The 25,640-nt window shown below is 38.6% G+C and overlaps 1 protein-coding gene across 5 annotated transcripts in view; it reads right to left on the bottom strand.

Annotated features, from left to right (window-relative positions):
• foxp3b (forkhead box P3b) overlaps window positions 1–24,790 on the bottom strand; it is a 35,090-nt gene extending 10,300 nt beyond the window's left edge. The window contains exons 1-9 of one of the 5 annotated variants that reach the window (XM_076740424.1): window positions 24,684–24,759; window positions 24,474–24,599; window positions 24,203–24,367; window positions 22,557–22,709; window positions 16,877–16,947; window positions 16,489–16,549; window positions 2,746–2,903; window positions 1,471–1,561; window positions 937–1,147 (exon numbers count right to left, since the gene is read on the bottom strand). In XM_076740424.1, coding sequence (XP_076596539.1) covers window positions 937–1,147; window positions 1,471–1,561; window positions 2,746–2,901 — 458 coding nt within the window. In that variant the 5' untranslated portion in view covers window positions 2,902–2,903; window positions 16,489–16,549; window positions 16,877–16,947; ... (2 more) ...; window positions 24,474–24,599; window positions 24,684–24,759. Of the gene's footprint in view, window positions 1–936; window positions 1,148–1,470; window positions 1,562–2,745; window positions 2,904–16,488; window positions 16,550–16,876; window positions 16,980–22,556; window positions 22,710–24,202; window positions 24,368–24,473 lie in introns of those variants that run through there. The other 4 variants (XM_076740425.1, XM_076740423.1, XM_076740427.1 and 1 more) reach the window with 4 other exon arrangements.
• Between the last annotated feature and the right edge of the window lie 850 nt (window positions 24,791–25,640).

Genomic DNA, 25,640 nt, shown 5'->3' with positions numbered 1-25,640 from the left:
CACTGTTAAGTCTGGTTATTTAAACAGTAAACCTCCTGGACTCACCCTGTTGAGATGTTCCTAGCACCTTATATGTGTTTCCTAGTCTTGGAACACCTTTGCAATGCCCAGGAGAAGCTGGAGAATGTATATATTATAGAACAACATTGCATCCATTCATCTATTCATTTCCCCCTGTTTCTCTGGGGTTGGCTTGCAGTGGCAGCAAACTGAGCAAGGTAGCCAATATATCCATCTCCCTCGTCCTCCATCTCCTGCTTAATGCTGAATCTCAATATGCTCCCAGGCCAGGTGGGATATGCGATTTCCCTAGCATATTCTGGGTCAACAAGTTGGATGTGCCTGGAGAACCTCCATAGGGAGGTGTGCAGGAAGCTCCTCTCCTGACTACTTTCAACAAACTTTTTCTGGATGTCTAAACTCTCCTTCCCACCTCTAAGGGTGAGCTGAACCACCCTGAGAGGGTAATTTGAATGTTTTCATTTGTGACCTCATTCTTTTGGTTAATTACCCAATGTTTATGAACATAGATGGGGCTTGAAATGTAGACGACCAGTAAATCAAGAACAACACACAGAGACCCCAAAACACTTATGCTTCACTTGGGGCATTACACCATTTTCCATGAGAGTAGAGTTGCTGGCACTTGTTGCCGCCACCCTGTTGCTACAGACCCATCTCAATCCTGAGGTCACCAAACTCAGTACTCCTTGCATCTATGCCACACCTTGGGATTCTGTCCATGAAAATCACAAACTGAATCATTTACAAGGTACAACCATGGTTAGGCCCAACACCCACTGAGAAAGAATCTGTTTTTCATCGCAGCATGTTTTTAGCCAACCCATTTACTAGACAGATTTTGCTATGTTATAATGCACTTATAATGCAGTCATTGGCGTAATTTGTCATTCAATACAAATGTGTGAAAGTCACCCATTATGATGCCTGGCCTCCATTGAGCTCTGCTTTGGACCGTCTCTTCTCAATGGGGACAAGTAGTGATGGCTTTGCTTGGGAGAGGAACTCATGTGGGGTGACGAGGACTGGGAAAGGTGGTCGGCATCTACCTCTTCCTTGCAAATGGAGACAGCTGTAATTTTTTCTGCATGGACCAGGGGAAGAAGCATTGATGTAGGCCTTTGATCTGTTGTAAATACATGCAAAATATGCTGCCACTGTCAATACTCTCCTGCTCAGGTGGACAGGTAGAGAATGGTCTTAAAATCCTTATTCAGTTAATTCTTTCAGTTAAGAAAACATAAATAACATCAAACACCAATGCAAGAATGGCTGTGTGTGTCTAAAGTCCAGTTTTCCCAATTGCATACTTCATATTAAGGTTAAAGTTTGTGCACACTACAAAAAATACAGAATGAAGCATACTAAAAAATGCCAACACACATAAAATCATTGTCATGCACAATGCTGGTGTTGCTAATGTGGAGGTGAGGACACTGAAGTGCATACCGTGTTCTCGTTGGGAAGCTTTTAGAGAAACTTGGCGGAGCACTGATGGTCTCTGCTGCTTCTCCTTAATGTCTTCCATACTGCTCCAACACTAAAAAGAGAAAACAAAAATGTTAAACACAGCATGTAGACAATATTGGTGTCACTCGGCGTCATGTGAGAACATTTCAGTATTTTTATTCTTAACTTCTCTTTTTCTGTCAAGTTTGTTTGTACGGGCGTTCCAAATTGATTCACCAAATTCTTGACCACACAGACTTGTCGTGCATCATTGGTTTCCTGATGAATTTGACCTGTTCTTGAGGAGGTTCGCATTTGTGAGATTTTATCATTACCATAATCGATGCTCCTAAAATAGCCCTATAAGGCTGCCTGTTTCGTTACATTTGTGGCCAAGTTTCATTCACAAAAATGTTTCTAAATATTACTGAAGAATAAAAATGTTGAAAGTTGATTTCGACAGCTTTCAACATGCCAGCTGGTGAAATCAGGGGACTAAAATGAACAGATTCAGTGGGATAGTAAACAATAAAAAAATATTAATAATAAGGTTGCCAACGACGTATCATGAGGGCAGCACTGTACAGTGACAGACACAAAGAGGAAACAATCTGTTAGAAGTTAAATAAGTATGGCAAAGCAGTCTATGACTAATATGAGAGGTGGTCATGTGACATGCACAGAGATATTAGGCGATCAGTGATGTCATGCCCTCTGGTGCAACAGAGGATGATACTGGACAGAGACCTGCATAAAGACCTTGAGCAGCCAGCTGATGGAGTGAGAGAATGTCCCTAATAACCACAGTAAGCTGCCATGCCAAAATAAGCTAATAAATCTAAAAAAAAAAAAAAAAAAAAAAAACCCTCCTCAGGAAATTGACAGCCATGATTATGGTGATTTGGTCAACTGAATATACATTTTGCACTTCATTAGTTTTGGTTCCATGTTTTATTTGAGTTAATTTCAGTATAATAATTAAATTAGATTTACTCAGATGAAGGTCACATAAGAGAGTTTTCCCCCTTAGAGAGACTATCTATCTGTCTAACTATCTGTACATGACTTGTCGGACAGGGCTGAACCATTTGTGAATTCTGTCCATACTGTTGAGAAAAGACTAGCAGCAGGAAAACTATACAGAAAAAATAAATAAATGTGTGTTGTTCTTGACCTACAAAATGGAACTTGGTTTGTTTATGGTTTGCTCAATAACATTGTTTAAGTTTGTTCCAGCCAGTTCCAGTGGGTTCTGTGATATCATTTGTTGCATACCTGACTTCCTGAGGCAGGTGGTGAGGCCAGGTCCCTGCCCTGAGTAGAAGGAGGAGGATGAGGGCGTGGCTCCACCACCTGCTTGATCTTTGCGTCATATTGTGGTTGAGCTTTGTGCTGTCCACACCTCACACTCTCATCAGAAGTCTCTGGCATCTCTGCAGTGACAGAAGCGACATTATTATATGACTACAGAGACTTTAACACTGTGTCCTAGTGTATTTCTCTTAATTTATTATTCTGGAAGGAAAAACACACTCAAATTCTTTTGCCAATTTGGTCTGTAAAATGCACCTGAAGGCAACCATTTTTTCCCCAAACATAACTTAATGGAAAACATATTTGAAATAGTTTTCAGATCAATAAATAACTGTACACTGATAGCTTCCTAATTGCCTGCAGTTATGTGTTTGGCTTTTACTCATCCACTCCGTTACCGTGACTTGAAATTGTAACTGCTCTATAAACTGCTAGTAAATCATTTATTAACCATTAATTAAGCCATTAATTACAAATTATAAAGCCTTTATAGAGGGAGCCTTATTAAAAGGTGATAACCTGCAATTTGCAGGCAGCTGCTGGTCTAGTAGAAAATGTTTTAGGGAGCTAGTGTTTTGATTGCGTAGTTCTGCGCATTTACAACTAAAGTAAAAGCATTTAGGTGAGAAAATGCTACATATTTCTTTCATGGTGCCCCTGATAGTTTGACAAAACAGCTATGAAGAAGCAGCTACAGCAAGATCTAACAAAGAACATGAAAGCATCCTCACAAGAACAATCTTCTGGGACAGTTTGGAAATGAGTGCCATGTTTTTGAGTTGATCCTTCAAACTGCAGTGTTATCATTCAGAACATTAAGCATTATTATTGTGCTTAAAGTAGTTTTGGGTGTCAGGAATAGGAAAAAGAATTATAAGTTTAAACGACAAACTCCTACGCATCATCTGCACTCATATGGAAGGTTTTTATGATGTTTTACTCTCTTTGTCAGCCTGAATTCATCAGGACTGGAAGAGCATACCTATACCTCTGTAAATGGTATTCTGTAATGTTTAGTTTCTATAATACTACTTCCTAATCAGTTGATTGCAGATTGCAGTTTTGATTAACATGAAATCTGAAGTATATCCATGTATATCCAAAATGAAATTAAACTGCATTCAATCAAAGTTTAGGTCTGCTGTTAACACTCTGCATCAAGTTAGTGTAGCACTGGGAACTGAAGTTGTTGTGTCCTAAGCAGTCAGCTGGGTAGGAATACCCAGAAGCCTGTTAGCAGCAGGCAGGCAGCTGTGTTTTGGTACTGACATGTCTGCAGGTACATGACAGCTGAATTCCTTCCTAGATATAAATACTGTTAGATAATTGCAATTATGACATTTCTCCTTGTCCCCTAAACATTCTGTCTTTTATATTGTGATGCGACATTGGATGTTGTTTCTGCAATGCTGTCATGCTGTGGCTGCTATCAGTTTGCTGCACATACACCACTGTGTAGCTGAATGCACTGCATAATAAACAGTTGTGAAACCGTCAACACATTGAAATGAGCCATTTGAACCTGGGTTTCTTTGCTTCTTGATGGTGATATACTTCTGATTACTTGATATAGCTTACTCTGGATTTAGTATGGTAGCCTTTTGAACAATATTGTGTTATACCGTAAAAATGTTAAAATTAAATGATGTATTTCACGTTATTTTCTGTCACTGTGCACACAAACTATTCAGTTAAAATAAATGCTGTGTTGATGATTTTGTATGCATAATTTATTAATTCATACATAGTAATATAGAGCCTAAATTAGGTAAATTAAGGGCACAAGTCAGTAGTGTGGGGAAACTACCTATTGGTTCAAGATCATTTGTGTCCAATTATTATTCATTGGAGAGCATGAATTCACTAAATTCAGAGATTGATTGATTAATTCATGCCCACAGATTATTCTTCCTCAAACTTCAATCTTTCTCAAACTCTCTGTTTCTCTTCTTAACTCAATTTTGTCTTTCAGTTTTTGTTTTCTCAATCTAAAACAATGCAACCGGGCCTAGGCAATAAGCTCACTTCACTTCTCCTCTCAACATGTAGCTGTAGCTTTCCAGACATGAGGAATGAATTAGAATGTGATGCCAGAGCTGTGCAGTTATCTGAAAATAATGCATACTCTTCAACCAATCAGCATCCAGCATTCACTGCAGCCATGTACACATTAAAGTCTTTAGTGGTTCAAAACATTTCCTGTACCAGACTTTCTGACAGAGAGGTTGTGTTGTTCACAGGTGCACACACACCAACACCCATGCACATACATACACAGACACATACACACACACGCACACACAGAGAATGATAGCATCACCACAACAGTCTACAGAATGAGTGGGAGATGAAGCTGCTCTACTTTTGTGCAGCACGGTGATATGTCACTTGTAACCACTGGGACTTGTGTTTGTCAAAGATGCCTCAATGGTATCTTTCCTGGAGTCGTTTTTCATTATTTGAGTCAGTTCTATCAGTTTTATCAGCATCACAAAGAAAATTCTCCAACGATGTTAGATTCTCCATATTTTGAGCATCAGGCATCTTCTCACGTTCAAAAGTTTGTAGCCCTTCTTCATAAACAACAAAGACTGTGGTCAAGTATTCATAGGGGAAAAGAACTATCAAAACATTCATTGAAACTTCTCAAACAAACTCTCAAGTATCCATCAATACACTCAGTTTGGTCCAAACACTCAAAATATCACTATTCATTTTCTGAGTATTATCAGCAAGTTATTGTTAGTTACTGTCCACCACTGTCTTTTCATAATCAAAAAGTAAAGATGTCATTATAAAGGTACACAGCGGAGTTTTTTGACAACTAACATGCCTGTGGATAAATGTTTTTTTATGAGCAAGTAGCCATTGTATTTGTATCTTGTACATGTGCGCAATGGCTGTGGCATGTGCATGGCTGTGTCAAAGCAACATATTCCTGCCGGTAGTTTCTCAATAATCCACTGATTAATTACCAGCAAGAACATGGCAAAAAAACGTCAATGCAATTCATGCGCAATGTATTTAATAGTTTATGGTTTTAGCGTGAGTTAGGTGCTAGCGAACAATAATTGGGTACAGTGTTCTTAGGGTTTGTCTACACAGTGAGATTGCCACGTTTGGTAACATCATGACTGATCAATACCTCTGCTCACTGAGTGTGTCTGGCAATCCAACAAATCCTCCAAACTGAACAACAAAGTGCATCATTTGTTAATCCTCTTTAGAAGAAACATAGAAGCTTTTCTGATCTAATGCCCATACCTGTAAATCTGTTACAAGTCACTATTGAAAAATCTATTTGTTTTAAGATAAGACAGGGCTATGGTTAAGGTTTGACTAGTTTTAGGCAGCACTGTTGAATAAGAGAGCTGCAACAAAACCTGTGCTGTCAAACAGTTCGAATGGTTTCAAATGAGACAGACAGCGGAAGCGACTACATAAGCAGCAATCGATGTTCAAAACTAATGCATAACATGCATTGATTACAAGGTGTTGTTAATCAGTCTTTCTGTGTTTAATTCGGAGGAAACACAGAATGCATTCACCACAGCTGTGGAAAGTAACAACACAAGTGCTGTACTTAAGTACAATTTCGAGGTACTATTACTTTATTTGTATTTCTACTTAAGATAAGATCCCCAGGGTGAAATTCACAGGCTATCCAAGAGTATATATAGTAAAAAAAAAATAGCTCCACCTTTACCAGCTGCAACATTAAAGTCATGTGTGTATTCAAACATCAATAATTATAATTCAGTAATATACATTGTTCTGAAACAGGCCATTCTGTATAATGAGTACTTTTACTTTTTGTGATGGAAGTATATTTTGATGCAAATACTTTTGTACTTTTACTTTACAAATTTTGAATGCAGGACTTTTACTTGTAACAGAGTATTTCTACACTGCGGTATTGTTACTTTGACTTCAGTAAAGGATCTGAGTACTTTTCCCACCACTCATTTACAGTATGTATGCAGTAATATTATTCTCATGCCTCTATGGTCATAATGAGTCACATCCTAATGTAAACATCTTCACATCAACATGCACAACAAGTGAATATCAATGATTGTCAGCAGCTGCTCAGTTTAAGTCAAGAAAGAAGCTTGGTCAATCAATGCAAAATAAACAAAGCAACCAGCTGCATCCAACAAAACATTTGATTCTATGCTATTTCCAGCGAGTGGGTAGATAAGTTTTTCTTTTTTGCTCCTCCAGGTAGAGAAAGATGGCAGAAAGCAGGCCAGGAAAGACACACAGGTGTTCACAATAGCCTTAACATTCTTCCACCACAAAAGTAGGAAGAAAAGGAGATGTGGACAGCTGACTGTGAGAGCTAAATGAACTTCACTGGATGATCACTGCTCCAAACATCTCCAGACACACACAGAGTCAACTGCTGATCCACACAATGACAGCAAAAACATTCAAGTCCACACCACCAGTAATGCTACAGGTCCTTGAATGATCTGATGAGAGCATTCCACTGCCAGAAGCAGACCACGTCATAGACCCAGAGGAGACCAGGTCCTGACTAGAGTCCAGCCTGTTGCTGCTGGAGAGAACTGAGACAGGTAAAGAAAGATGACACAGTGTTCAGGTCAATACACCGAAGGACATAAATACACACTGAAGCCAGTGTTTCCCAAACATTTTCATGAGGTTGGCATTACAGATGTGAGATTACACACCTACACTCAGTGTTTAGACATTGGCTGATCTGTTATTTAGTCTCTGTACTCCAGTACAGAACCTAAAATGAAATACTGACTGTGGACTTCAAGTGTAAACTCTCCTAAATAAAATGGTTACATTTAGTACTTGGTTGCAGATTGTTTGAATTTGATGGTCAAATAATAAATACCCTCATGCTAAAGCTGAAAGTCTCCACTTTTAACTCTGAATCAACCTCCCACCTGTAGGCTGGCCCAACACCCAAATTTCTGCTTCCTCAAACTACAAGGGTTCATACACTGAGGACATGGGACCCTCCATCAGGATCAGCTGTTAATCCCTGACAACATTTCAGCAGTTCCCTCTCTTGTTACCACCACTGTGCAACACCATGCAGATGGGTCTAGTGACAAACAATCTCCCTGATAACAGAAGTAACAACACAGAAACAATCTATTCTGCATTTTGTGGGTCGTCACTGTGGAGATTTGCTGTGATTTAGGTGGCAGGTTAGCTCAGTGCTTGTTGCCTATAATGTTCAGAGTTTTTTATGCTGTCATAAAGGTGTTCATTCAATTATATGTTTTTGAATCAAGGTCATGGTGCTCATGGTGTTGTACTAAGCTGCATTATATTCAAGTGTTTCTAATATTCTGTCCCCCTCATGTATGTAAATTGGAAGGACAAATGTAGTTCAGCACAACACCATCTTTAACTATTACTTAATAAACACATAATTGAATTCACACATTTCTGACTCTGTCTAAACAATGCAAATGCAACTAAAACTGAACTTTACCATCTTCATAAAAGTAGAATTCATGGCAGAACTGTTCCACATTTGTCTATCACCTCCAAACAGACAGAGGTAGATAATGAGATAATGTGAAATGAAATGACATTCAAAAAATGTGATGCTGATCCCAAAAATGTGATGCTGATCCAACAAGCACATTGAAATGTCCTGAAGATGCACTCAACAACATCTTCATGTACATGTAAAACTATTTCATCAGTCTAATTTTCACTGTTATTAGTCACAGGGAGCCATAAACTTGAGGGGTTGTGTTGTGCAGATAAACAACTGTCCAAAATAGGGAAAATTAATATAATTCCATTTGCCTTCATTGTTGTCAGTCACTGTTCTTCTCTCCTTAGAGAGACACCTGAAGTGAAGACCAGCAGCTGAAAGGAAGGCTGTTTAAATGTCTGTAGCTTACATTAATTGTATCTCACATGTAAACTATTAACATTAACAGAGAGCTAGTCTGGGGTCTTGTTGGTGGGATATGGTATTTACACTCCGCTACTCTTTAAAATATACAATGTTGGCAAGTATCTACGTTGCCAATAATCATATATTCAGTTGCCAGTTTATTAGGTACACTGAGTTAAAACTAATACAGTCTGACAGTCTGATTATAAATCCTCCCTGCATGAAGGTTATAATGTTCAGTTTATGTTGTTTAGAGGTGTTGATTGAGATTATTTTGGAGGATACAGAGAGCTGTTTCTCACAGTTACATACTGTGTTTTTGTAGATAACTGGCCTGCGAGGTAAGTCTCAAATGGTTTCACATGTCAGCTCTTCAGCAGAAAAATAGATGAAGTAATTAGCTATCTGCAAATATACTTTCTTTTTGCCGTGATCATCCACATTTATGCTGCTGATCTTATCACCCATCACTGATGCTCTGTCTAATGTTTACAAATGATGTGTTCAATAACTGAATGAGCCAAGAAACATCCTCACTAGATACAAGCTATCATGTTATCTGGTTCAGCGAGCTACCGTTCATTGTGATCAGGTGTACTGATACAGTCCAAACTAAGTGTTGCTCACTTTAGCAACAAATCTAATGAAGATACATTTTTTTATGCCAAATGACAAATTGCATACTTCAATGCACAATGTCATGCCAAAGTAGTATGTCCCAGTTGTATCCACACCGTGTGCAACAGCACATACTTTTTAAGGGCAGCTGCAGTATCGACTAAGTAAAAAGTATGTGATTTGGAACACAACCCTTGTGTCTCCATACGATGTGGTACATCATTACTTGATGTCCTCCTTTACTATTGTGAGAATTACAACAACCACTGGAGGGCATGCTCACTTGAATGTTAACATTCTGGGTGAATGAATATAGTGTTGTTCATAAAGAAAAAGATCTATCATGTAAGTTTTCGGTAACTTTCTTTCAGCTATGTCACTGTCACAACAGAAATTTCCTTTAGCGTGCACCAATACGATAAAGCTGACATCCAACACCATATACTATGCAAATGCACTTCACAGAAACAGGAATTCAGCAGAAAACGAGAACACTCAACATGTTTCTCACTGCCATCTCTCATTCTGGCTTTCCTTCTCAATTTTATCTTCCCTAGAAGAAGTTCATCAAAGTCTGAGCTTTAGTCACGAGACTACACACTTCAAGTGATTTTTGTAATGGTTGATATTTGTTAGGTTTTCTTTGAGTCAATGTGTACAGTATTTGCATAAATGGGTTTGAGGAAGTATTTCCTGTGTGGATATTGTAATCAGTCACATTACAGTGTGGAGAGTTGCACATGCCTCATACTGTTACTTCTATCAATGTGTAGGTTTATTACTCACTTACTCCCATATCTCAATTCACACATCCCAATTACATTGACACTTTGAAATGGTTGGGTAAATTTAGATCAAACATCTGAAAACATCACTCTCACATTTATCTTATGTCAGCTTACCAAAGAAAATGATTGGTAATCACATTGAAATTTTATATATATAGCTCCGGAAAAAATTAAGAGACCACTACAATTTTTTTAAGCATCTCTACATGTATGGCAGCCATTCCATTCCAGTGTCTGTTGAATTACAAATACAATTACAAGCACACCTCGACTTAATGAGGTACTGATTACGTGATCACCTCAACCAAATCCAAACTTAACAAAGAAAAGTATAAAAACCACTGCTGTGGTCATCATTATCCTCTTGCAATAGGACCAGCTAGCTGGCAAAAACAGTGCTAGTACTACCTCAAAATTGATTGGAATCAAAAAATAACTATTGACCATGCCAAAAGAGTTGAAAGAAAAGTTTTGAGTGAGGAAAAGAAGGGTTCAATTCTGGCTTTACTGCCAGAGGGTTACAGTGGGTGTCATTTTGCTTCCATCCTTAAAATTTCTAAGATGGCGGTTCATAAGAACAATGTAAGCAGCAGACATTGGGGACAACAAAGCTACAGACCGGCAGAGGGCGAAAACGACTCTCCACCGACCGGGACGACTGTCAACTCATTCAAATGTCACTCAGCAACCATAGGATGATCAAGTGACCTACAAAAAGAATGGCAAATGGCAGCTGGGGTGAAGAGAATGGTTCGAAACAGGCTCCAAGGGGCAGGCCTCAAGTCGCGTAAAGTTAGAAAAAAGCCCTTCATCAATGAGAAACACACAAGAGCCAAGCTTAGTTTTGCAAAAGACCATAAGGATTGGACTATAGAGGACTAGAGTAAGGTCATCTTCTCTGATGAGTCCAACTTTCAGCTTTGTCCAACACCTGGTCATCTAATGGTTAGAGGGAGACCTGGAGAGACTTACAATCCACAGTGTCTCGCATCCACTGTGAAATTTGGTGGAGGATCAGTGATGATTCAATATTCCTTTATTTGTCCCGCGAGGGGAAATTCCAGAAAAGAGGGGAAATTCCAGATCTGGGGGTGCTTCAGCAAGGCTGGAATTGGGCAGATTCATCTTTGCAAAGGACGCATGAATCAAGGCAAGTACAAGGTTATCCTGGTAGAAAACTTGCTTCCTTCTGCTCTGACAATGTTCCCCAACTCTGAGGATTGTTTTTTTTCCAGCAGGACAATGCTCCATGCCACACAGCTAGGTCAATCAAGGTGTGGATGAAGGACCACCAGATCAAGACCCTGTCATGGCCAGCCCACTCTCCAGACCTGAACCCCATTGAAAACCCCTGTAATGTAATCAAGAGGAAGATGGATGGTCACAAGCCATAAAACATAGCTGAGCTGCTTGAATTTTTGCACCAGGAGTGGCACAAAGTCACCCAACAGCAATGTGAAAGACTAGTGGAGAGCATGCCAAGAGGCAAGAAAGTTGTGATTGAAAATCAGGGTTATTCTACCAAATATTGATTTCTGAACTCTTCCTAAGTTAAAACATTAGTATTGTGTTGTTTATAAATGAATATGAACTTGTTTTCTTTGGTTATTTCAGGTCTGAAAACACTGTACAACACTTTTGACCATTTGTCATTTTCTGCAAATAAATGCTCCAAATGACAATATTTTTATTTGGAATTTGGGAGAAATGTTGTCCGTTTATAGAATAAAACAAAAATGTTCATTTTACTCAAACACATACCTATAAATAGTAAAATCAGAGAAACTGGTAATTTTGTAGTGGTCTCTTAATTTTTTTCCAGAGCTGTATATAAATCTTTTTTTCTTTACAGTTTTACCTTTTGATTTGGTTTGTTAAAGAAGATAAAGTATGAAGACATCATTACATCACTATATCAGTCCAGGAGGCAGGGCAGCAATCTGGTAAAAAAAAAAAATGTTTGGGCAAATGTGTGTAAGTACCAAAGTTCAATGTGGCCTCTGTGAATTTATGCTTCATTACTGTAACTAAGTTCTAATGTACACAAAAGTGCACATGAAGATTTAAAATTGATTGTAATTGTAATTCAGTATATCAATGAACTAACATTAAATGTTTTAGACCTAAATTGAGCTGAACTGAATTAACTGAAATTCAGCAGTACTTATTGATCTTAACAATCAGACTAAATGATCTCCTTATTTTGGGATAACAGGTTTCTGTATGGTTTCATCATTCTTCTCAGCCCTCAGACCAAGAGGCATCACAGCAGATGAAAAGATTTAAAATAACAAGAGGAAAAGGAAGTAAGCCTACACAGAATGTTATCGTCATGACACCTTTAGTTTTTTTCTGAAGAGATCATGAGATAGCGCTGATGTCCTCATTAGAGTGTTAGATCATTACTTTGGGACAGTCATACCTTTAGAGTGATATGAATACCTAAACAACATCATTGTTTATCTGCAGAAAATCGGGTGATTGTGTTGCAAACTTGAGTTAACGGAGCTTAAAATCAATCTCTGACAACCAGTTTTTTATGTTTCTGTAGTATTTAAAAGGCCAACTTTGTGCTGACTGGACTGTATCTTTAAACTTCAGTAGATCCTCCTCTAGAGTTTATGTAAAATTCATCTGTGATGTTCAGATTATTTCAGGAGAAAATATTAACTCAAGGTCCACCAGTCTTTTCCGGAGATTTCAACTACATCTCACCACCTTCCCCAGCAGAAGACAGAGACCAGTGATTATGGAACCAAGTACACTCACCATGAGGTATTTTTTATGAAGAAGTATTTTAGTTTACATTTTTGAGGTGTGCGCATACCCTTCAGTGCTAATGTTTTTCACACGATACATGACATAACAACCCCAGACAATGAAGCTGTCAAACTACATTGGACAGTGCATGGAAACATACTTTTTTTAAGGAAAGAAGTGTTGCACTCTATGCTGTCCTGTGATGTTGTAAAGCCTATTAAAGCAAAGTTGTGATTTGTAATACTGAGCTATATAAATAAAACTGGCTTGACTGTGACTTATCAAAGATTTGGTGAACATTAAAGGCAACTTCAATTAGCTACAATTGACATTCCTGTCATTTTACTCATGGAGAGTTTCTCTGAGAATATTGTGTTACATAGTTATATAGAATATTAAATTACATTCACTTGATAGAATATTTATATCGCCACTATTTGGTCATAAACCACAGTATTGGACAAAGTAAATGTTGACCTGATGATGGCACTAGATGAAAAGTCAGAGAACCATCAAAGTTATTACAGTTCATCCTGAGAGGAACATGAATGTGTGAACCACGTTTTATCACAATCCATCCAATAGTTGTTTCGATGAGGACCAAAGTGGTGGACCAGCAGACTGTTGCTGCCATCACTGGAGTCATGCAGCTACTGTGGGTTTTTTCACTATCTCTGTAACCATGCAGAAAATATATAACTGTGAGGTCACAGCATTTGATTTTGGCCTAATATAAACATTGGTCATTTTGTATGTGTTACATGCACAAGAAGCATAATTGCAGTTTAGTGGCTCCAAATGGTACTGAGACACATCTGAATCTGAAAACCTTACTGAAAGCCTCTGTGGTCTGTGAGGCTTCTACCAGATTTACAGTACTCCATTTTTGTCCTCAAAATTTTAGTGCACATATATAGACGCAAATATATACAGACTCCCCTGACAGTGCTCTTATCGCCAGTTTTTCTTCCCTTTTAATCTTATTGCCATAGACCGTGTGGTTTCATACAAGAGGAGTGAATAATACTGAACTAGTGATGTAACACAATAACAAGGATAAGGAAGAGCAGAAAGTCAGTTTTTCAATTGTCATGTAGCAAATGCTTTAGGTGTTCTGTTTCACCGATGTGCCAGAGTTAGGTGAATGCCTCATAACGGCAATAGATTTCTCTTCACCTCTGAAGCCCCATTTCCTGATTTCTGCAGAGAAGATGGCTGCAGCTTTTAGAAAAGCTTCCTGAGGCTTTACACAACATGCACAGGAGTACCAACTTCCATGGTTGTTATTCCACTGAACACCTCATCTTATCTTTCCAACAAGCTCAATAATATAACTTCTCACACAGGCTGATCAAAGCATACACTAGAAATTTCTTATTTACGTGGCTGATGTCCTGGACCAACACAGTCTCACAGCAGTTTGTGAAACAGTCAAGAAATTTCATCTATAGGATTCATATACATGGCCACAAATGTTCTATTTTGGGGGGGGTGGGGTACTCCATCTATCTTTCATGTCTGCACCACATTCACCTTTGTTCTTATGCTGTTGTCAAGTTATTAATAGTTAGTAATACATATGAAATGTCCACTTAGACTTTCAAAATTAAGCTTGCTGAGAAAAAAATTCAGGTGACAGTTTCACTTTGTGTGCACCTTTATCTTCTTTGTTTACATGAGATGATTTTGTGCAATGGCTAACGTGGTTCAAAAATTGCTGATGCTAACTTGGGCTTGGTTTCACACACACAGGCACCAAAGCCCAATCTCCTGTGTCTGACCTATTCATCCACCCAGACCATCTCCCTCCCTCTCCTTTTTAGTGTGCTGAGTGTAACAAAAATTTTTGCATTCTTGCGCATGTTCACAACTCTGATCGATGAAATTTTGTGACTATTTCACAAACATCAAGATCAAAGCTTCTCTGCTCTGGATTGTTGTGAATATGATACTAAATGATGGTGGGGACATATGAGTCACCATTATAAATAGAAGCAGTGTGTATTTGGGTATGTGTGTGCTCTTTCAATGTGGAAAGTCTACTTTATCTGACATTTTCCATTAACCAGATGCTACCTTAAAACTGATTGACTGCTGTTCAGTTAGCCAAGCGAAACTCACAAAAACATTCAATGTAGGAGAATGAGCTGTACATGTAAAAGAGAAAGGAAAATAAAAACAAAACCATTCCCAAGCATTACATCAACCAACAACACTATTGTTGGCTATGAATTGTGAGGCATCTACAAGGTCCAAGGGGGCACTATATTAAAGGTGAAAGAAAGTAAGTTACCAAAGCATTTAGTTTAGGTATAAGCGTACACCTGCAGAGGCTATGATATGGGAAAATACTCAAGATTTTACCTTTATTTTTAAGATGTAGGTTCAGACTTCTATTGGACGGGGAAAGAAGAATCACTGCCATATTTTTATCCAACATTTTTGGCTTGTGACCCTTAAAACAAAGCAACTGCTAATCACCAATTGACACCAGTTCAAACAAAGTGTTTTTTTTCTTGTTTCATTTGAGTAATTTTGATCTATCACTGTACCGTAATCAACAAGAAAACTGTAAGGATTAAAGGTCAGAAGAAACACAACTTTTCTGTAGATATTTTTATACATTTTCTTGCAACTTTGGACTTCCGGAGGCTCCAGGTTCAAAGCTGCTCTCATATTCATTATCAGCATCACTTGCTATGTCTTTCAAATCTGAGACATCAGAGACAAAATGGACATTATCATCATATTTGATGATGCTTGTATGCCGTATACTTCAACACATCAGATGTGATGTTGTTCATGTATCTAAATATATTAAATATCAACAAATCTTGTGAGATATTGTGATATATATATAAAATGTGATCTTATTTGATCTTCATAGAATTCACTTTAGCTGATGAGCAAAATTTGAATTAAACCTAGACAGAATAAATCTGCTTTTTTGGGGAATGCTCTCATATAATCCTTTTACTGTTTACTGCATTCGCTGCAATGTGACGTTCAGTGGAAGAACTACAATCAAATATGACCATAACACCTTTCTGAGAGATTCATGTTTATCTGGAAGATAAGTTATTTTGCAGATGGATAAAAGGAATGTGCGACTTCAATTTCACTGTACTGAGCACTGACCAAATTATGACTTTATTTAATGTGGTAATTTTAAAAAGAATGAAGGAAAAAGATTTTCAAAATCTCTGCTGCTGAAATTCAATCAAAACTTTCATTAAAAATGTCCTCTACAATGTGTATGGAACTAGTCAGCAAAAGTCCTCAGTCACCATTAGAAAATGCACAAGACAGTGGTTTCATATCAGAATTTTGAATATTATCAAAATGAGATTTTGGTTCCTTCAACCAAACAAGGCCTGTGTTTTGTACTCTGAACACTTTTGTGCAACATACCACTTTTGTGTATTTCATTAATATATTCATGATTTCAAATATATGGACGTGTCAACTGCATAGACCATATTCACAAGGTTTGCACTCAATGACAGTTTATTGCTCTCCCTGACCACATACTGTAATCCTAAATGTATTCTGTTTTCTATAGTATTTCCCTTTTCTTACTCTGTAATGATCCCAGTAAGATGATTCGAAGTTTTAGTGTAAAACACTAAGATTTGTGCTTACCGTATGCCCTCTGTGCAGAACCTCCTACTTGCCTTTGTCTTCCTTTTCTTCAAGGGAGATACTTTGAAATGAATCAGAGGGGGAGTTATTCCACAGGAAATATGGTTTTCAACAACTAAAACTCTAACAAAGTATGACAGACAGACCTAAATCTGAAGAAGACTGCATCATTGTGTGAGGACAAGCAAAAAGTAACACACTATACACTACAAAGAGAACAGATATGTTTCACAATATCATCTAAAATATATATTGTGTGAATTTTGTAAAGTTTACATTTATGTTTTAAATGTAAACTTTACATTTAAATCTTTTTACATTTAAATCTTACTATCTTCTCTAAAAATGATTTAAGGTACTTGATACACTGTATATGCTGAGTACTCACCTGACGACAGTCTTGGAAGAAGAGGGTGATTTAAAGCTGCAAGATATCTCAGTATATATACCTACAGGGGACTGGAAAGTTAAAGCCCTCCTCAGCAAAGTCCTCAGCAAATCAAAACACAAGGAACTGCAGCAAAGTCTTCAACACTTTCCAAACGCCGCACTGACAAACTGAAAAAATATGTTTGTTGGAAAGTAAGCTGTTTTAGCAAAAATAACAGTTGTCTTTATACAAAAGTTCAAAAGGCCCCAGAAAAATAACAGCTTTTTCCACCTTAGCACACATTTAATCTGCTTTGTTTGAAACGTTCTTTCATCAGCAATATGCCAAGCTTTCAGTAAACACATTGATTATTTGACATGAGTTATTTTACTTGTTAGCGTACTTGCATCAGGAATGCATAAACCCCAACACATTTCTGTTTCATCTTACATCCCAGATCGATGACATTGAAGTGTTGCACAGTTGTTGTTGGTCTTTCTAATTAAATGGGAATTCTTTGAAGCATTAAACAAAATAGGGATTTCCGAAAATTTGTTCTCTGCTGCTTTTCAAGTAACAAAGATGTGTCTCGTCATCTGAATGAACTATTGGGATCAGTTAAGCCTCATGTTCATCTTTTCTTCCTGCCTTCCAGTCATCAGTCAAAGTCGCATGTTCATATTTTGAATGTAACTGGCACGGTCCTTTAAAGGGTTGGCTCTCCAAAATCACAAACATATTTCTGAACTTACTTCTTGCAGTAAATAATTGATTTAAATGGCAGATGGAAATTGCTTTTGTGCTGCTGAAAACTTCCTGAGACTCAAGACATTCGACAGACTCATTGCGAATAGTTTTCTCTTAATGAGGAATAAGTGTGGTCAGATTAATTAAAACCCTTTCAGATTAGAAAAAGATACTGTTAAATATTGAAGAAGTTAAAATGCCATCCAGCATTTTGCTAAACTTACTAAGACCACATGCTTTGAGTTATCTCAGTAGATTTATAATTCCTTAGTTGCCATGCATGTAATTCAAGACCCATCACATTCATTTCAAAACATAATGGCTGTTACTCTACTCTGTCTCTAAAATGTAACATCCTCAAATTAAGGCGAAAATCTTTGCATAAAGAATCTGAACTTCTTAAAGTCAGCAAGGTGAGAAAGTCACATTTTAAAGCATTCAGATTTAGGTTTTTGATGTACCGTTCAGATTGACAATTGTCATATACATTTACATTGTACAATGATATTTAGATGAAAGAAGATGAAACAATCCTTCAGAAAATCAGGTGTTGCAGCAGCACAAGTAGACGAAGAAAGAAAGTAAAATCTAATTCATTAGAAGCTCATAAAATAAAAATAAGAATAGAAATGAAAATAGAAACTATAAAACTAAAATTACAAGGCAAGCTGTAGGCATACATACAGTACCTCAGCTGGTGTCTTAGAGAGATCGTGAGGTACTGTCCCAAGTGAATTTAATACTTACTGTTGATCTACATACTTACATTTACATAAACTTACACATTACATTTACTGCATTGCTCTCCATGCTTCCTTTTTTGGTTTCTTCTCACATTTGCATTAATCCCAGTGTTTCCTGTTTGCTGCACACAGCTGTTTTTACCAACAGAGTCCTTGTGATTTGTGTCTCCAACCCTTTCCTGTGGATCCTGGTATGCAAGAAAAGCACAGGTGTTACTAATGACGTTCTATTCAAGTTTCCCTTTAAGCCATAACAGGGAGACAGTGAGCCAGCATGCAATGCACAATCGCAGGACCCTGAAACTGAAGCACCTAAATGGAATTCAGCCATCAATTCATTTCATTATGTACACCTGCGGCAAATGTCTTCTATTAAAGGGTTTTTTCCTGTGTTTTTCCATGTTGAGAAGGCTTTTTGTCAATTCACAGTTTCTCCTTGGCAGGCTTTTTCTACCTAATTTCAAGCAGAATGTGAGGCCATTGTTTTTAGATACTGTAAGTTTTTCAGATAGACATGTTTCAACAATTTAAGGGCTCCTTAATTAATTCAATTTGGACTTTTTAGGTGCTTAATTTATTTGAGTACTACTAAGTACTTACTACATAAGTATTGACAAATTCTCAAACATAACTGAAACGGATGTGCTGGAAACAGTGCATCATTTGAGTATGGCCAGTACTGTACCATACTTTGAACAGGGTTCTCATGTGAATATCAACAGTGTGAGAAAAGCTTTGATGACTGTACTTTCTGATCCCACAACATGTCTGAGCACATGATGATGATGTGACAATTCTGTTTTGATTCTTGCTGACGATGGCGGTGACTTGCATGTGCACTCTAAATGATGTTCCCTCTCAGTGCATGATTCAGAGTGAAAATCATATTCATATATCCAAAGGTGTTGGATGTGAGGGCTTACTCAGCTGATTCAGTCCTGAGTGCGAGGGAGTATGTGTTTCATTAGAGGTCAAATTCTACCAGTGCCAATAACATTTTACTAGTGAAAGTCCTGAATGCAGAATTTCAAAGAAATCAGGCTTTTTTGGCAGCTTTGTCTTTATATTAATTCCATCTATGATTTAAATATGGTAAAAAGCTTTCCAGATTCATGGAATAACTTGAACAAAATTTGTCAACTCAAAAAGTCTTTGTTCATTTAAGATCTGTTCTTTTCCATTTTACAAATCCAAAATTTATTTTAGAAACCCTGTGACAACAGAACATAAAAAAATCTGAGATTGGTATACATAAACAACAGTGAACTACATTATATTTACACTCATTTTTTTTATATATGACCCATTTAGCTAAAACTAATGCAGTCTAATACATGAAGGCAGTAAATCCTGCCTTCATGACTGAGTTGTTCAGTCTTTTAAATATCTGGGAATGACATTGAAAATAGAATGGGTTTCTTACGTAGTAATAAAGCATATTTTTCTCTTGAGGACAGAAAAACCCTTGGGCAACCGAACCCTTAAAACAACTTGATGCAGTTTACTGTCGTAGCCTGCATTTTTTTTAGGATATAAATATTGTATTCATCACTGTGTTCTATATGAGAAAGTTGCATCCAGAATAGAACTACACTGTTTATAAAGGTCTCTTACTAAACCTGCCTCAGTATATAACATGTCTTCTTAAATTGAAAACTGCAATTCACCAAAGCACATCCCAGGACTGCTTAACTCTTGATTCCCCACCAGTAAATACTGAACTGGGACAGACTGTCTTCCAGTACTTTGCACCATATGAAAGTAATAAATTCCAAAGGATATTAAAACTCAAAGTTTCTGGCAAATAGATTAAAGTAATTCTATTATTTGAACATTTTAGATGTGTGTGATTGTTTATGTTGCAGTTTATATATGCTTGCATGTAACTGGTTGTGTTTTGTTGTGTGTCTTATCTGTTATTATTTCTCCTGCTCCTGTGATCATGTCTCTCTTGTAAAAGCTCTTCAGCTCAATGACACTACCTGATTTTAAAAAAGGAAAAAAAAAGGGCTACAATAAAGACTCCACTTAATAAAACATAGTTTTTCTTTAAAAACTGTCCCATCATCTGACTGCTTGTTTTTCTTGAACCACCTGACTTCTTTAAAAAGTGATGTCATCATCATCATCCCAGATCTCAGCAATTAATTTAGCTAAACAACTATCCTGTAAGTACAGCACGTAAACCACTGTATTTAGTTATTTTCAGTGATCGAGTTCACTTTCACCAGTGGTGATAAATTACAAACAACACTACCTTTACAATAAGGTCTGGCAATTCTTTCAAAAAACTAAAAACACTTTGCCTTTCCTGACTTGTAAGCATATTTTTTTGAGCTTGGAACTTCAATGAAATACCTGGTTTTAAACTTTCTGTAAAGAACATGTTTTTAGATTAGATGTTTCTCAATAATGAATATCTCATTTTTGTCCTGGTGTCAGAATGACTGTTCTGTGTAAACTCATCATCTCAGTCATTTTCGCTATCAACAACCTCAAATGGTACACCAGTACATTTCTGAAGAGGAAGCCTTAGCAGCAGCAGTAAGCGGGGGGGAAGCCCAGTAACATGCTGTATGACATTCTAACAGGTGTAAACAGCTCATTCTGAGGTTATTTTTTGTGTTGTCAAAGGTCATCTCACCTAACAGAATGCCACTGAGGCAGAACAGAAGCTTGAGTCCTGTCAAATCTTGATTTCCTTTAGAAAGTTTTGCCATTATTATTAACCTTATTAGGCAACCTGTGTTTTCAGGACTTTATCAGATGGTCGCTGCACTTGTCTGTGCAACTTTTTTTTGAATATGACATGTTTTACAAATATTAAAACAGCTACAAATAAAATCAAATTATGCACATTAGATGCAAAATAAATATTGGTGGACAAAACCAAAATGTAGAAATATAAAGATTTTGATGTGCTCCCTGAAGGCTTTGTAGTTCATTCCACTATTTCTTCAAGCAGTATTTTACAATTGTTTTGCTGCAGTTTAAACAACAAAGTCTCAATATGCAGAGTGCCGAACTATTGCTTGCTGAACTATTACCCTTACACATAATGCTGTCCTTACATACAAAGTGCAAAACACTGATTCATATGCTCAGCCCTCAGAATACACATCTCATAGTCCACGAACATTTTTTTTCAAATTTAACATTTTTTACTTTTTGCTAAATATCACTGTGCTTAGAACCATTATGGCATACTTGCTAATTACTTTGTTTTTGTTTTTCTCCACTGAATACATGACACATGCAGTCAGTTAATGATGATGAACAAAACTAAGATTAACAAAATATTGTAGGCAGTTTGCTTACTGCTCCACATCTTGCCATTGTCACTTACATCAGGTCATAGATTTTCATCCACATCAAACATACTGTAATATTCCCCCTTTCTCTTACATAACTTTAACATAACTACTGCCTAATCTACTTTCTTTGCTTCTATTTTCAGCAAACACCAGGTACCCATGTGACTTCAGGCTTATCATAGGGATTGATGTTTTGTACATCTGCATGTTTCACACAATGAATGAGCAAGAGAACTCAGTATCTACACTTGTGTGAAAAAAAGGGAAAAAAAAACGTGTTTTCAATGTGATGATTGCGTGAAAACAAAAGAGAAATGTGTGAGAAGAACCATATTTCATTCATTTGCAGGGTTTTTTTTTTTTGGTTTTTTTTTACAATAGCTAAATCGCATTTTTCAATACTGAGTTCAGTTTTTCAAAAAGTCTTCAGTCAGCACTACAGAAGTCAATGTGACTGAAGTGCGGATCTGTCATAATGGCAAAGATGTAGGGCCCAAGAGGAGAGCAGTTTATTAGTACAATAAATGTTCAGAATGTATAGTTTGCTGGAGTTTGATCTGAACAGGCAACAAGGAATGCCAGATGAAGGAAGATCAGGGAGACAAGGCAGACTGAGGCTGATATATCATAGAGGGCTAGACAAAACTGGTTTGAGTTGAGACACGGAAGGTAGGATGCAATCTCATGGAGTAGCTTAGTTTTAGTTTTCATCTCAAACGGGGCAAGGTAACAGGGAGATAACTTTCTGAAGTCAGTCTTTAATGGGATATTTTTTGAAGCAAGCCAAATTTTGAGACCTGGGTGGTATACTGGAGCAGGGATTCAATGCTTATCAGCATGTTTCTTGTTTTGATCTACGGAGCATAGCAGAACTGCGCAGGTCTTCTTCCATACCTGGCAACAACAGGTAGGTGATGTTGTACTGATGGGACAGAAATCTCCCCCTCCTGGCCAGGGTGACGGTTGGTAGCCCAGTGGTGCCTCAAATATGGAGAGTCCGGTTGCAGTGCTGGTCATGAAGTTATGGGCATATTCAATCTTGGGAAGCTGTGAATGTAATAGGTTTATTTTATCAGAAACTGATAATTGATGTAAGTGATATTGTCCATGATAACAGTCACATGGGTTTAAAACAAGGGAACTCATGTATAAATAGGTCATTATTTGTCAATGTAATTTTCACATAAAAACAGTCCTGTGAAGAAGGTTAAAACATTTGGTGGCGTTCAACGGTGAACGCCGGGTGACCATTGATGGGGGGGGGGGGGGGGGGGGGGGGATCAGCTGGGGGGTGCAGAGGGCTGTCAACCACCAGCTTGAGGAGGGAGACGTGGAGACTGTGGAGGAGGGAGATTGTGTTTCCAAAGAAAAAAAAAAAAAAGATTTGTGTATATATATAGTTATATTTTTAGATTTTTTACTTCTTTAATAGCTTATTTTTAGTAGATGTGTCATGCACCAACTTCACCAAAACAAATTCCTCGTATGTGTAAAATCGTACTTGGCAATAAAGCTTTTTCTGATTCTGATTCTGAAAACGGGGTGCACCTTGAGGGAGGCGGGGAGCTTGAGTCGAACAGCACTGGGTGTTATGAGTTGGTTTTCAATGTGATTTATTATTTATGCCTGTGCTCACGTTTACTTGTTTTTCTCCTCCTGTGTCGGCAGTGGAGGTGTGGCCTGGCGGTGCTGCAGGCAGACAGCGCACCTGAGGCTTGTCTCCCTAATTTCACCTGCTCTTAAGCAGCGTGGCGGCTTCGCCTCGCTGCCAGATTGTCAATGGTCCTTGCCTGACTTTCCAGCCACTTCTCTAGTCTTTTGATCTTTTGTTCGTGCTCTAGTCGCCTTGTGCAGGTTTCCTTTGTTAGTGGTTTTCTCGGTGTTCACAGATTTGGTTTGTTAGTGTATAGTTCCCTTTGCGGTTCCTACCTTAGTTACTTCTTCCTCGTGTTATCTGTTTTCCTACCCGCTCGCCACGGTGTAGTTGATAGTTTAGTTTAGGGCTGATTTCGTGTTCGTTAGTTTCAGGATTGTTTGGTTGTGTTTGTTACCTTTGTTTTGTGATTATAATAAACCGTTTCTTGTTCATGGCTCCCTTTGTTCAAGTGCTTTGTTCTGCCATTTTTGGGTCCTACAAAAATATCTAGATTACTAGACATAACAGAACAATCTGGCCATATGGACACTCAGCACAGAGACGGGGATCCCGCGGTGCAGAAGGCCTTGCGTAAGCAGGGTGAGTGGCTGAATCACCACGACCATGCTTTACGCTCGTTATTAGAGACCACTCAGCAACTCGCAGCACAGGTGAGCCAGTTAAGTGCGCAGGTGACTGGCCTCGCTGTTGGGCAAACCTGCCTCTAACGAGTCATTAATATAGGCTTCCATGGCCTCTCTTTCGGGCTTTGTGAGGTTATATAGTCTTTTGGTGGGGAGAGGTGCTCCTGGAAGCAAATCTATAGCACAGTCATAGGGGCGGTGAGGAGGAAGTGACCGGGCCCGATCTTTACTAAAAACTTCTCTTAGATCATGATACTCACTGGGAACATTGGACAGGTCCACCATCTCGGGCGGATTAGTGGTGCCGGGGGTCTTCGTGGGAACTGCTGATTTAAGACAGTGAGCATGACAGCCATTGCTCCAGTTTCTTATGGTGGCAGTGGACCAGTCGATGTGGGGATTGTGCTTCTTCAGCCATGGGATCCCTAAAATAACAGAAGAGAGAGGTGATGAGAATACATACAGCTTAATAAATTCATGGTGGTTGCTAGAGAGAATTAGTTTGATTGGTTCTGTTCTATGTGTGACTACCTCCAGAAGTTTTCCGTCGATGGCTAACACTTCCTTCGGGGTAGTGAGCTGGTTCAGGGGGAGATTATGGGTATTAACAAAATCCAAGTCTATAAAATTGTCATCTGCGCCCGAGTCCACCAGCACCTGTAACAGGAGTGTTTGCTGTGGCCCGTGGATTATACCTTGCACCTGCAGTTGGGATGAGGAGGAAGAGGAAATTAGGCTCACCAGTGTCCCCCTGCCTGCTGATGAGCCTGGTCTTTTGGCACCTATGGACACTGAGCGAGGAAATGTCCTTTCTGCCTGCAGTAGAGGCACCGCTTGTCTCTGAGGCGTTGCTGCTGCTTCACAGGCATGAGGCGAGCTTGTCCCAAATGCATGGGTTCCTCCGTGGGGCTGGGTCGAGTGTCCGGGGTGGTGGAAAGAGAGGAGGGTGTCAGTGGTGCTGGCTCCACTGGTCGAACCCGTGGAAAGCGAAAGCTAGCTGGGGAAAACAAAAGACTTGTAAAAGATTGCCTGAAGAGCTGGCTCACCCCAACCACTTTCTGCCAAAATGCGAAAATTTACCGCGTACTGGGAGACTGGCTGGCTTCCCTGCCATAAATCAAGTAGCCGACTTAACGCATCCCAGCCCTTGACTAGGTGATCAAAAACTCTCTTCATCTCTTCCGTGAAAAGGGTATAATCAGTAACTAACTCTGTGTTCTGAGTTGAAATTGTGGGCTGTTGGCTAAAAACTAGAGAAAACTGGTGGAGGAACTGAGCACATGTACCTAAATCACCTGAATACCAGGCTGGGATGGGGATATAGGGTTCCCTGGGCTGAGGTGCAGGGTTGGCAGGAGGATTGGCAGCTGGGGGTGGAGGAGGAGAGCCCACGGGAGATGTAGGAGACGCAAGCCGGTCCCTGATGTCAGCCAGTTGTCCTCCCAGCTGCGTCACACTGGTGGTTAGCTGCTGAAGATGCTCCATGACTTGGCGCAGGGTCGATTAGTGCTGGACAATCAGGACCCCCTGGCTGGTGAGGGCTCGTTTCATACTGTCTGTCTCTGCTGGGTCCATTCTGGCCAGATGATTCTGTTATGGACTGCAAGGAAGGTGAGGATCCAGAATGCATAGAGGTAGTTCGAACACAGTTTATTAATCAAAGTAACAACACAAATCTCCGGACGGGAATAATGCAGC

Source organism: Chaetodon auriga, chromosome 10 (assembly GCF_051107435.1).
Source record: "Chaetodon auriga isolate fChaAug3 chromosome 10, fChaAug3.hap1, whole genome shotgun sequence".
NCBI classification, from domain to species: domain Eukaryota; kingdom Metazoa; phylum Chordata; class Actinopteri; order Chaetodontiformes; family Chaetodontidae; genus Chaetodon; species Chaetodon auriga.
Note: the sequence above shows the minus strand (reverse complement) of the source record. Positions and strands in the feature narration are given on the sequence as shown.